The sequence below is a fragment of the Camelus dromedarius genome, chromosome 3, assembly GCF_036321535.1.
Source record: "Camelus dromedarius isolate mCamDro1 chromosome 3, mCamDro1.pat, whole genome shotgun sequence".
In the NCBI taxonomy this organism is placed as follows: Eukaryota; Metazoa; Chordata; class Mammalia; order Artiodactyla; family Camelidae; genus Camelus; species Camelus dromedarius.
This window is the reverse complement of record NC_087438.1, coordinates 106373405-106387507: the sequence shown is the minus strand read 5'-3', so window position 1 is coordinate 106387507 and position 14103 is coordinate 106373405. Positions and strand designations below refer to the sequence as shown.

At 38.2% G+C, this 14103-nt stretch overlaps 1 protein-coding gene across 2 annotated transcripts in view; it reads left to right on the top strand.

Annotated features, from left to right (window-relative positions):
* The window catches only part of DCTN4 (dynactin subunit 4), a 30331-nt gene extending 16568 nt beyond the window's left edge, over positions 1-13763 (top strand). For both annotated transcript variants that reach the window (XM_064484443.1, XM_010991155.2), the window contains 5 exons: positions 2727-2800; positions 5550-5604; positions 6626-6733; positions 8526-8623; positions 11156-13763. In XM_064484443.1, coding sequence (XP_064340513.1) covers positions 2727-2800; positions 5550-5604; positions 6626-6733; positions 8526-8623; positions 11156-11369 — 549 coding nt within the window. In that variant the 3' untranslated portion in view covers positions 11370-13763. The remainder of the gene's footprint in view (positions 1-2726; positions 2801-5549; positions 5605-6625; positions 6734-8525; positions 8624-11155) is intronic.
* The last annotated feature ends 340 nt before the right edge of the window (positions 13764-14103 follow it).

The following is a 14103-nucleotide window of genomic DNA, read 5'->3' as shown; positions in this document are numbered from 1 at the left end:
CAAAACATAGAAAGGGGCCAAGGGAGGAAGGGAAGAAGGGGAAGGGGAAGAGGGAGGAAGGAAAGAAAAATGTATGAAACCTTTCAGGAATTTTAAACACTGGCTGGATTTTTTTATGCTATTAAAAGAATTACTCATTTTTTTAGGGATAATAATGGTACTGTTATTTTTAAGAATGTCTTTATCTTTTAGAGATATATACCAAAATATTTAAGGATGAAATGACATGATGTCTGACATTTGTTTCAAAATAGTCGGGCATGGGGAGTGGGTAAGAGTGTAGATGAAACAAGATTGGCCGTTGTTGCTAACAAGTTGCTAATTGTTGAAGCTGGGTGGTGAGTACTTAGGGATTTATACTACTACTATTTTTGGATATTTTGTTAGAAAATTTCTATAATGAAAAATCTTTTTAAAAAGAAAAGCCCAGTTTAAATATAAAGACAAATACAGATTAAAAGTAAATGGAGAGAAATAGACTGTGCTAATACTAACCAAAAGAAAGGAAGGGTAGCCATGTTAATTTCAGACAGAGCAGACTTCAGAGCAAGGACAGCTACCAGGGATAAAGACGGGTATTACATAGAGGTAAAGGGGTCAGTTCTCCAAGAAGATATTAACAGGTTTTAACATGTATGTGCCTAACAATAGAGTGTCAAACTATGTGAGAAAAAAACTGTTAGAACTTGCAAGGAGAAATGGATGAATCCACTGTCATAGTTGGAGACTTCAACATTCCTCTTTCAGCAATGGACAGATCTAGCAGGCGAACAATCAGTGTCATATCGACCCATCGATCTCAGTTGTAAGAGTCTACCCTGAAGCTACATCTCTACAAATACAAATCAAAATATGTAGAGATTAGGGTTCATCCACACAAATGAGTACTGTAAATCTATAAAAATGAGTCTACTAATTGGCATATATTTTTAAATGCAGAAAGCAGGGTGCATAGTAGGTACATAACTTACTGGGTAAGAAAGGAGGGAAAATAATTGTGTGTATATATAAACGAAGAATACTTGTGTATGTTAGACTACAGACTCGGAACAGACTAGAGGAAAAAAACTGACTCATGCATGTGAGGAAACTTGATTTTACTTAATATGGCATTGCAGATCATTGGGGAAAGAAGAGCCTGTGAAATTTTGCTAGGTCAGATGATTATATGACAAAACATAAAACTGGGTCTCTACCTCTCACATACACAAAAGTCAATTTCAGGAACACTGGAGACTTTAAAGAGTAAATATGAAGAGTGAAACTTCTAGAAGGAAATGTAGGAGAATATCTTTTGACTTCTGGTTAAGGGTGTAGTCCACAAGTAAGACAAATAAGCACAAACTATAAAGGAAAAAGTTCTATATTTGACACATTAAAAGTAAAAGTTGTACCTCTACTCCAAAGAAAACTCGAAGAAGTGAAAAGATAGGTCATAGACTGGGAAAAGTAATTTGTAAGGTATAATTAATGGAGAATTAGTATCCAAAATATGTGAAGAACTATAGCAAATCAGAAAGGAGGAGATACCCCAGTATAAAATAACCAGTAGTTACTAAGAAGCAATTTACAGCAGAGGAAATCCCAGTACCCAATAAATAGAAAAGATAATCGAATTTATGCAGTAATCAGGAAGAGTAGCTTAAAACTACAATGAGAAACCTTTTCATAATCAGCAGGTTGGCAAAAGTTAGCAGTTTGGCGGTGTCCATCAAAATAACAAATGCATGCACCCCTTTTAGGAAATTATCCTACAGATAGATTTATGTATGTGCGAAGTGATTTGTGTATAAGATTACTCATTGCTGCATTTTTTGTAGTAGCAAAATCATGGAAACATCCATCATTTTGGGTCTGGTTAAAAAAGTTATAGAAGTCGTTGTGGTAAGACAGAGGTACCTCTTTCTATGCTGGTATGTAATTCCAAGATAGATTCAGTGAAAAAAAAATAAGTTCTCTTTTATGTTATTGTGAAGAAGAAAGATGATGTATGCATATACTTATATGTGCATAGGCATCTGTGAGACAACACGTGAGAAACTGGTTGGCTCAGGGCAGATGAGCAGTGGGATAGGTAACTCTTATCTTTACGCTGTACCCTTTTTGTACTGTTAAAAATATTTTTTAGCCACATGCATATAGTGCCTATTCAAGAAAGTAAGTGTTACTGTATTTTAAAACATGAGATCTGGATTCACACTACTTGGATTTAAATCCCTGCTCCAAGTCTCATTGGTTCTGTGAAATTTACACAGATTATTTACGTTTCCTGTGCCCCATTTTCATCATCTGTGAAATAGGCACAATAATAATTATAGTACCAGCACCTGCCTCAATAAAGTTGATGTGATGCTTAAATACTCTTAAGCCAAGAATACGTATCTTTTAGGCTAGCAGAGAGGAAATAAAAAAGACTAATAAAATTAGTATAGAGGGAAACTCAGCAAAATCTACATAAGTACTCAGTATGTGTTAATTATTTTAGTAGTTTTGAAGCACTACAAGGTTATAATATTTGATAGCGTAGTTGCTTATTTCCAGAAGCCCCAAACATTTTTTGTATATCTTGGTTATCAGTAGTACATTATTTCAAAACACCTGTGGTCTTGGAGCAAAATGAAACCAAACTCTTAGTAAATGCTATTCTTCTGAATTTAGTAGCTCTTGAAATCAGCTGAGTGTGTTCTTATTTTCCTCTGATACATATTGTATTTTTTTCTTTTTAGAAATGTGAACATAATTTGAGCAAGCCAGAATTTAACCCAACATCTATCAAATTCAAAATCCAGCTGGTAGCTGTGTAAGTATTTGTATTTTGCAATTCGTGTTTTGGGTTATTGTTCTTTTGTGGGTTTTTTCCGATGTGAAATGTGGTTACTGTTAGCGTAAAAAAAGAAGAGGACCTATGTCAGAGTAATCTTGCTGTTGTGTTCCTGTTTGGTTTTGAGGTACATACCACATACCAGGAAGTTTAAGGCAATTCTGTAGACACAGAATCCAGGGTGTTTGTATCAAGGACATGTGACGGTGTGGTCTGTGGCATATGGTATGTTATTAGATGGAGGGTCAGTAGTCATCCATTACAAATGATAAACTACCTAAATTTGGGAATGATCATTTAAAAAATTAAAGTATAGCAGATTGAAGAATATGCCTGTAACAATGTTCATTTTATTTAACTGTGTTCTGGTATCGCTTTGTGGAGTGGGATAAGGTGGTTAAATCAGTGTTAACTCACTGAGACTTGTCAGTAGATTGGAATTTTGTGTTTGAAGCTGACTTATCAAAGAAGAAAAATTAGGAAATTATTGTCTTGACTTTAGGGTGAGAGAGCCCTTCCTAAGTAAGGTAGGAAGCTCAGAAACCCCTAAGGAAAATAGCCAGCTTTGACCTTAGCAGAAGAATATGAGTTGTAAAAAACAAAATTGACAACTTCCTGAGACAATATAGCAGTAGACAAGAAAGAATATTTGCTATTCCGTGATAAATAAAAGTTCAATATCCCTGGAATGGGCAGGGAGGGGGAGATGAGGTGGGGCAAAGGATTTGAACAGTTAGCTCACAGAGGAGAAATTTCATATGGCCAGTCAGTATGCAGAAATATGCTGACACTTGATAGGAAGAATTTTAAGGGTAATAAATGGTATTGAGTGCTTGTAAGAATGTGGGTGAATAGGCTTGCATACATTATTGGTAGGCTGTAAATTGCTAGTCTTCTTTTGGAGAGGGGCCCAGAGTATCAAAAACAAAATTACACAGACCTTTTAACCTGATCATACTGTCTCAGGAATCTGTTCCATAGGAACAGAAGCAATATATAAAGATACATTTATAAGGATGTGTGTTGTAGCATTTTACTGGCAAAAAAGCTAGAAACAATTGTAGTGTCAAGCTGATTAACCATTAACAAATAATTGATTAAATTGAGATACACTCTTGTGTAGAATATTATACAACAGTTAAAAAGAAATCACGGGCAGTCAGGATGGTAGAGAAGTGCTGGTCTGGTGAGTTGGGGAAAGAACTAGGAGGGCCAGATACGGGTTCTGTCACTTACAGAATTTGTCTAAACTTACTTCCCTCACGTCTGAAATGGGAATAACACCAGTCCTGCCTCTCTCTTGCGGTTGTTGAGAAGGATCGAATGAGCTGTTATGCTCATAAATGCTTTGTAAATGTAAAATCACCATGCAGTATGTTGTTTTCCTAACTACTCTTATTTAAAACATGACTGGCGAGGACTACAAAAATGGCACGGGAAGTCTGGTACGAACTCCTTCCTTAATTAAGGATTACGCTCGTTACAGAAATCCTGACTGGCAGGATGTTTTTCACATCAATTTCTTAAGCTTGCTTTGAAAAAAGTGCTTGTTTTCTGATAATGGCAGTCACCTGGGAATCTTCATACCTATGCTCTGGCCACACATCAGACCAGCTAAATCCAGATCCTTGACAGTGGAGCCCTTGAATTTGTATTAAGTTACTCAGGTAATCCTGATGTGATAATTCATGATAATCATGAAAAATACATAGTCTGAAGTTAAAATACCTTTCTGCCTCGATGCTACGATGCACTCCGACCTCCGCCCACTTACTGTGTTTCTGCCATAGGTTTTGTCTTATGTTACTATAAGTACAATAACATTTATGTGGGCTGTTTGTTCCAGTTGCCTTTTGCATGTATTTAATTTATTCTTCACAATAACCTCAAGGTATACATACTTTTCACTGTCCTCATTTTATAACTGAGGAGACTAAGACACAAAGAGGTAAATACCTGCCCTACTCTTTACAAAGAAACATCTTGGTATATAAATGCTAAGCTGTAGTTTGAACCTGGGCAGTTTTGGGTCCAGAACAAGCACATATAAGTATGATACTCTGTGGTCTTACTTAGAGAGGTAGCGTAACAGTGGTAAAGAGCAAGGACCCTGGAACCAGACTGCCTAGGTTTGAATTTGGCCACTTACCAACAAGCTACTTACCCTCCCAAGCCTAGTTTCTTCATCTTTGTAATGAGGATAATGGTAATACCTATCTTACGCAGTTGAAGTGAAGATTACATGAGTCAGTATTTGTAACGTACTTAAAAAACTGCCTGGCACTTAGTAAGTGCTATATAAAAGTGTTTGGTAAGTAAGTATGTGGTAGTGTTTTTACACCCCCTACCACGTGTTAAATCAATCTTGGATGTTGTAATCAGCTGCCTTACTGATTTACGGAAATGAATTAATAAAATCTTTAAAATATATATAATTATATATATATATATATGTATAAGAAATACATATATAAGAAAGATACCTGCCATGATGCCCACATACACAGGCTCTAAACTAGAGGTATACATAGATTTCAGAAAGAGTGCATTACCAGTTTGGTTTCATGTCTTAAGTTCTTAAATGATACAAATCTTTAAAATTCTTTTTCTCTGACATGTTCTAGTTAACATGAAGAAATCCTTTCTTTGCTGCACTAGCTTTTAAAAAAAAAGTGATAATTTTGAGAGACTCTGGTGAACATTAATGCATTTTTTTATTCATGCATAGCAATTATATCCCCGAAGTGAGAATCATGTCAATTCCCAACCTTCGCTACATGAAGGTTAGTACCATGCTTATTAATAGGAAGAGAAAGGATTAGTCAGGAACATGTGCGTGTGTGTGTGGTAGCTGTGTGTGTTTGGCATGGGATGCAATGAGCAAAGATAGAAAACAAGAAAGTTTGAAATAATAAAGGGACTGAGATTTTAAACGTCTTTAAACTGGGATTCTTGACAACAGCATCTTTGAAATATATGCAGAAGGAGCAGTGTGCACATTACACAGAGGGGGAATCATGGGGAAAGAAAGGAGATGTTGGACCCCTCGGGCATGTTCAGCTCTCCTCCAGCCGGGTTCTGCACCATCTCGTGTGTGTGTATGTATGAGATAACAGGAGTCAATTAGATTTCTTCTTGCCACAGCCCCTTTCTTCTTTGATGTACTTATCTCCCACACACACCTCCCAACTAATTACAAAATACTCTGCTGCAGCCTCTTTTGTTATTTCATGCTGCTCATAAAGACATTTTTATAGTCCATGTTCATTTTAAAGATTTTTTTTTTTTGCTAATCTCAAGAGCACACCAAACAAGGGCAAATTATGGTTCAAAAAAATCTTAAGTCTTTTACAGTCTTAATGTGCCATTTTTTTCTCTATTAATACACTTGGCTAGCCTTTGACTCCCATGGTTTATTTATGAGGGCTTCCTTCTTTTTAGTCCTGAAGTGGCAACCTGGGTAGGGTAAGAGACGTAAACTTTAAACAGTCACTTGGATGCTATATATTCTTCAGAATTTCTGGATCTAATGACTGGCCCTTTCTGTGGGATCTGTTCCATTTCCTCAGTGAAACAGCAGCTTCAGAGAGTATACAGCCTGACATAAGTACTAGACTAGGAGTTGGTGAGCACTTTGAGAATGCAGTGATATGGAAGTATAGGTGGGTGTTAGTGCTCAAGAGTAATGGTGGGGGGTGGAGGGCGGAGCGGATGGGGATTTTGTGAAATCGGCATCTAAGAAAGTGGACCTAGGTGGCAGCAGTGGAACATGTCTGAGAGATGCCTTTCCTCTTCCCTCCCCAGGAGAGTCAGGTCCTCCTGACTCTTACGAATCCCGTGGAGAACCTCACCCATGTGACTCTGTTGGAGTGCGAGGAGGGGGACCCTGATGATATCAACAGCACCGCTAAGGTAGGAGCATTTTGCCTCATGTCGACAGACCCTGACTTTTCCTGGGGTGGCCTCATTTGGCCTGGCTTAAAGGACTTCACGCTGTCTCACTTTCACATCCAGGCACTCATCAAGTTCTTTTGATTTCACTTCTTCAGTTTTTTACTTTGTCTGCAAACACATTGCCACTGCCCTTTTTGAAGGTCTCGTCATTTCTTACCTGGAAGGTGACAGTAACTTTCTGACTGACTGTTTTTAGTGCCCCCCCCCCCTTTTGCATTGCAGCCCATCTTCTGTCTTGCCCTTAGGATGCTCTTTCTAAAATCTAACTTTGATGATGGCATGCTGCTTGTTTGGTGTCCCTCTGACTTTGGGATGAAGTCTAAATTCTTTGGCACAGTTTAAGAGCCCCTTACTGTCCTCACCTCTCTTTTCTTCCGAGATTATCTTCCCTGAGACCCCCATATCTAGCATTCTCCACGTTGTACATACTAATGGTTGAGATCCAAGCAGATCCAGTGGGTCATAAACTTTCATGCTGGAGAAATGCATTTTCCATTCGTTTTATTTAGAATTCCTCCTTCCTACCCCGACTCCCCTGACGTACGTGCCCACACCTCTCTTTCTGTCTGTGCATACTCATTATTCAAGACTCGAAGTGTCATTTCCTTTTTAAAGTTAGTGTGCCTTTACTAAACACCCTCTGCTTACATAGAATATACATAGCACTAACTACATATTAGAATAGGTGACTTTGACTTTCAGTGTTAGTGGAATGAATGAAATGTGGCCTTTCTCCATTTTGCTACTTCATGATTCATTTAGTACTTGAAATTATAGATCAAGAACTTTTCTCTATAGGCCATCTACTGCTGACTCAACATAATACTCATAACAAAAATTGGTAGAAAGGATACCTGTATCTTTAAATACCTGTATCTTTAAATAGCTGTTATTCAAGTAATCCTTAGTAGAGAATTTATCTTTTTTTTCCCTTATGCTTTTTAATGATTTCACTTACTAGCATCACTTCCAAAGAGAGATGACACTCATCTGTCCTTGCTCCTTTTTTAAATAACACTGATGATCTGTGCCAGTGAGGATAGAGACAGAAATAAGTGTTTAATAAGTATACCCAACTTACGAATTTGCTGTTTCTCTCTTTACAGCTCCCCAGCCACCTTTATATCTGAAATTAGATATAAATTAGATACGAAATTAGATGTAATTAGAAATGTGATTCATGATGTTATCTATTAACCTCTAACACAGCAAAGTTGAAGCCTGGTTACAACATAAGGATAAGTCTGAAGAATGCTTGTTTCCCATGGCAGTAAACATACCCAGTATCCCCAGCTTCAGAAAATATGTTGGAGCCACTTTCTCCTTCATGTTTTTCCTTTTTAAAAAGAAAATGAGGAACTATTTCAGATGTACCACAAAATATAAAGAGTGATATAGCAAACACCCATGTACCCCAACCCCCTTAAGAAATAAAACATTAAAGACACAGTTGAAGCCCCCGTGTCCTCCCCACCTGAGTTCCCCCTTGCAGCCCCAAAGAAGTAAGCACTCATTTGACTTTATCATTCCCTGAAACTACTTTGTTCTCGTTCTTTTACTAGAAATGTCTGTATTCCTATACAACATGTTTTTAAGCTTTTTATAAGTAAAAGAAAGTTGTGTTTCTTGAAACTTGCTGCTTTACTTCTGTATGTCTAGGTCGGTGCAATACTTGGCTGTATTCCGTTGAATGAATGTTTTATGATACAGCGATCCCTTCTGAGGCAGGCCTCTCTCTGTTGCTCTCCAGGTGGTGGTGCCCCCCAAAGAGCTTGTTTTAGCCGGCAAGGACGCAGCAGCAGAGTATGATGAGTTGGCAGAACCCCAGGACTTTCAGGATGATCCTGAGTGAGTGATCATTTTGTAACACACCCCCACCGCCACACACACACACCACACACCACAACTGGCTGATACAGGAGGCCCACTCATAGATCTGTTTTCTTATCTGAATTTTTAAAATAACTTTTTTCTTCCTATTTATAAAAATAATTACTATAGAAATTGGATATGTGTGTGTGTGTGTATATATATATATAAAACCATGAAGAAGAAAATAAAATCCCACCACCAGAGATAAGCACATTTCCATCTTTGGGATCGTTCTGTAAGCACAGTTTTTTAACGTGTGTTTCTTTCCCATGTTAAAATATTTTCAAGTGTGTGATTTTTAATGGTTGTGGATAGAATATAGTATTCTATCCCAAAAGATTTATCATTGAATTTGTCCCCTGCCTTTTCCCCTTAGAGTATTTAATAGATTTTACTCTCTCATAACTAATAAGTTAAAAACCAAGCCTTTCCCGGATGAGGAATACATCAGTCAGTTTCTAGTCTAAAAACAGAAATCACATCAGTTATTTTAGCAGAGAGAATATAATATAAAAGATTTGTTAACTAAGTAACTTCAGAGGTTAAAAACAATTCTGAAGAATCCCAGAGATGGCAATTTTATGAAGCAGTTACCACCTCTAGGGCTGAGGAAACAAAGGGAAATGGCTAAAATGATTAAAATTTAGAAGCCTGAAGGAGAAGCCCCATGGAGCTGAAACTCAGACCTCTGGGAAATAGGGGAGGGGACACTGCATGTCTGGTGCTGGCACTCAGGCTGGCAGAGATGGGGCATGCTGAAGCTGACTATGCAGTTGGAAAACTGCACCTGGCTACTGCCGCTTCCTGAGTGAAGAAGCCCTGCTGGAGTGCTGCCCACACGGACCACACCCAGACAGGAAGCCCACAGGGATGAGCAAGCCCCTTCCTCCCGCAGGCTTCTGGTCTCCTTTAGAGCCCCTGAAGGGAGGCTGACAGCGAGCCAGCCTACCAAGCAGAAATGTGCTTAGCAGAACCCTGTGTCACAAAGCAAGACATAGAAGGTGGACTTGGAGCTGAAAAGCAGTAGCATTTAATACATTGGCATAAGGAATATTTAAGGTTTTTTAACAGAATGATCAAAAGCTCCCTCAGCACAGTATTGGAAAGAGGAAATAACATGTGATGAGTTAGAAAAACAAAGTGAGATTAGTACAGTGATTACCAAACTTGGGTTAACGTAGGCCCCAGGGTGAGTATTTTGTTTTAAAATTTTTTTTAAATTCTATAGAGTGCCAGACCCCAGAGCTTCTCTTTAGCAGGTCTAGGTAGGCACCAGGAATCTGAATTGAAAAATAAAAGCTTCCCAGATATCAGTGGTTACCTGGGAAGTTAAGGGTAGAAAACCTTTTTCTTTTACTATTTTTAACTGAATTTTTAAAAAATGAATCTGATATAAATTGAAGGTTTGGTTAGTGACTATAAAAATGCATTGAGTTACTGTAGTACAAAATGCATTCCTTGCTTTTGTGGGTCCTGAATTAAATTACATTAATTAAGAACAGAAATTTGTTAGGTCGAGGTAAACCTCTGGAAAGATCATACAAGATAAGAAATTCCAGTCAGATTACATGACAGATAAATGAAAGGCTGAATTAATTATATTTCACATTATTATACTTTATAGGACTTCCAGATATCTGGAAATTAATAGTACAGAATACTAGGTAATATGTAAATATTTAATTTCAGTAATTTTTCTTAGAGTAATTGAGTATCATTTGGCTAGTAGATCAAGTTCTGTTTGTTTCATTTCCTTTTTACTTTTTGAAGCTAAGTTTTCAAAACACAAACTTCAAGTGCATATCAGAGAAAACTGAAATGGAAACTTCAGCTAAAGAGATTTTTTTTTCCTGTTCTAAAAATTCCTAATTTACAGAAGTTATTTTACAAAATACACTGATTGTTGTTATTCCACAAATTCCTTTAAAGCTCCGAGTTAGGATTAGTCTATATCCTATAGAAATATTACCACATGTATATAAAGGTTAATGTGAAAGGATGCTTATGACAGGAAAACTGGCAACAGCCTTGGTGTATACCAGTTATGGTAAACAGTAGAATGCTGTGCACCCATTAAGCAGAAAAGAGAAGATATTTACCAACATGGACAGGTGTTTTTGATAAATAGAGTGAAAAAAAAAAAAAAGCAAATTACAGAACAGTATGTCCCTTTTGTGTTAGTTAAAAAAGCAGAAAAGTGTAAGCTCACAGAAAAATATCTGGTAGGTTGAGAGCCAGACTGTTTACAGTTTTTCTTTGTATGCTGAGGAGGGAAAGAAGAGGAAAGACTTACTTTTTCCCATTTAAGTTTTTATGACTATATTTTCTGTAATATTGAAAAAAAAATGAGATCAACATTTTGCTGAAGAAACTCTTCATTGTCCTTAAAAGTGATGGTGATCATATCTTGTCATCAGAGATTTCCTGTTGGACCATAAAATGACTGTGAGTCTAACTGGCTTTGCTGACTCGTGACCTGCCTAATACTGTGCTTCTTTCCTTCCGTAGCATTATAGCCTTCAGAAAGGCCAACAAAGTGGGTATTTTCATCAAGGTGACCCCACAACGTGAAGAGGGCGAAGTGACCGTGTGCTTTAAGATGAAGCACGATTTTAAAAACCTGGCAGCCCCCATCCGTCCCATCGAGGAAAGTGACCAGGGCACAGAAGTCATCTGGCTCACCCAGCATGTGGAACTCAGCCTGGGTCCGCTTCTTCCTTAAAATGTTCCCCTGGGGGGCAGATCCCAAAGGAAAGTATCACCATGAACCCACGTTAAGATATGGAAGCCGCTGCTTCTTTGGGCCTTGTTTATAATGCAGTATCCATGCACTACTGAATCCTGTTCCTAGGAGGGTGGGGGCCTAGACACGGCATTAGGAACACAGGGTGACTGCTGTTCCTCTGGCTCTCTCTTCTGTTAACACCTGTGAGTCTGTGTCTCCCTCACTGAACCCTGCACGTTAACTAACAACAGCATAGTTCCAAACCAAGAAAGCAAGTGGCTGTTCCTTGCAGTGGCATTAGATTGACCACTTGAGAAACTGACCATACTATCTCCCGATCTGGTCTCATAAGGGATCCCAATCTCACAGATGAAACTTAAAATAACGAAAGGTAGACCTGCTGTTGATGACCCAGCATTGGTCTCAGCGCACCAACTGCTTTTTTGTATTCCATTAGATTTAATCTAGCTCTCTAAATATATCCCTTCACTTGCCGTCCTGGCTCCCATCTTGCCATAGAGTTCCATTTGATGGGAAATAGAATTGTCACATTGTCTTTTGTTTTGTGATGATTGGAAAAACCTGTGACATGGTTAAGGCACCCTCATTTGCCCTCTTTTAAGTAAATATAGGATACTTATTTATTAACTTGCCCTTAAAATGTTTTTCCCAGTAGAATATGGACTTTTTTTTTTTAGGGGAGAATTTGAGAAGCAAACAATTACATGTCATGGTGGGGGCAAACTCCATTCATTTTAACTGTTGGCACAATGTCCAGGGGTTGATGCTGCCACAGGGGGGCAGTCTTTGTCTTTCTCCCTACCCTTTCTCCTCTGTTCTGCCTCTAATTCAGTAAGTTGTTCTGAGTATTTGGGATCTGGACAGAGCCCAAAGAAAACTTGGTGGACAAGTTCACTTTTGGAATGCAGAAAACATTTTGAAGGTTAGATGTTTAGCATGATCTGAACTAATGTTCTTTCCGTTGATTTGAAGGGGGAATTAATAACCTCTTGATCCAAAACTGGAAATTAAGAAAAAGAACCTTCCCTGGTTTGAGACTTTTATCATACAGTGTGTCAAATAAGACCATTCTGACCGGAAACTGTCAAGTAGTTCAGCAAGTAGTGCAGAATACTTGCCTAACAGCGCACATGCTGTTTTCACTGGGTTTCCTGGAGTTGGGTTGCTAACCTTAATTTCTGTGATGTTTTGTGAAATGAGACTTGACAAAGTAGACCACCAGCTGCACCACGTTTTCTGCTAATGTATTGTTAGCAAGTGGCCAACAGACTTCGGGGGAAAAGAGAAATTTCCTGTTTACCGTGGTTTTGTTTTTAAGTTAAAGCCTTTAGTTTAAAAAAAATTACGAGATATATATATAGTAATCTAGAATACAGACAGGACATAGTAACTCATCAGCTCCCCTTGGAAGATAAAAGTATTAAGGAAGCCTTTGAAAGACACTAACTAGTACTCTTAACGATCAAGCCAATATTATGAAACAATATCCCACAGAGTAATATATATACTGCAGTGTAAGAAAAAACTACTCGTATCTCTAATATGAAGACAGTAATAAGGCTTAGCATCTTAGGAGTTGGGGCAGGAGGTTGTGTAATGACAAATTTGCACACTTTTTGTGACCCCACGAAGTGTCAAATTAGTTTGTGTTTCACTACGTGCTAGCGCCTTCTGTGACGCCAATGCTCCATATCTGCCAGCGGAGGAGATGGGCATCCAGGTGGAGAACAGCTTCCTATGTTTACACGCTTGCGTAGACTACACATAGTTGTGCATTCATGGCGGATAGCTGGTATTTGTTCCCAGAAGTAGTGTTGAAGTAATGGGTCTCATCACCCCCATGTGACACAGAAACACAAAAACACTTTTGATCATAGACATTTTTTTCCCTCAGAAGCCAAATTAACTTGTAGAATAACAGAGCCTTTATTTAATGTTTCCTCAAGATAGTTTCAGTGCAAGCTGGTAATTCTGTGTGTTAGTAGAAATGGTTCAATAACCTACAGCTGGCAAATTTGGAATTTTATTTGTTCCTTTTTTATATTAGATCAGGTGCAAGATTTTTAAAGCGTAGTCAGTGTGTGCCACTGCAGGTGAATTAGATGTCATTAGCACTAGAAACTACAATTTGGGGAACTTAAGGCTAAGTGAATTTGAATTTGTGATTTGATTAGCCCACCACAGTTTTCTTTTGTTCAAAGTGCTTATAGGCGTAATGAGCTAAATGTCATGCATATTTGTGAAGAAGCATCCTTTTTGGTCCCTTTTGGGAATGAGAGACACTCCTTGATCTTTATGAATGACAGGTTACTGTTTTGCCTTACTGCTTAACTTAATGTAGTGAAATAAAGCAGACAAAGCTTGAGTCTGTTTTCTGTTTGGTTTCATGGAGACTGATTGGAACAGCATGACGGGTGGACTCAGCAGTTAGCTTGAGAGTCAGTGGGGCGTGCTCCCTCCTTCCATTTCTCCAGATGAACTAAGCTGAAACCTCATCAAGTGACTTCACTGTAACATTACGTAGATAGATGTTGCTTGCGCTCCTCATGAACATATTCTCAGAACCATTATGTAAATGTTATGTTGTTAGGCCTCTATCAGCTTTGATCCTGGGTCATTGCTCCCAAAGACAGCCTTTTAAATGTACAAAATGGCCCAACCCTCACAAGTAGCCACTCATCCACTTCCATCTGCACTCAGCTTTTCCCTC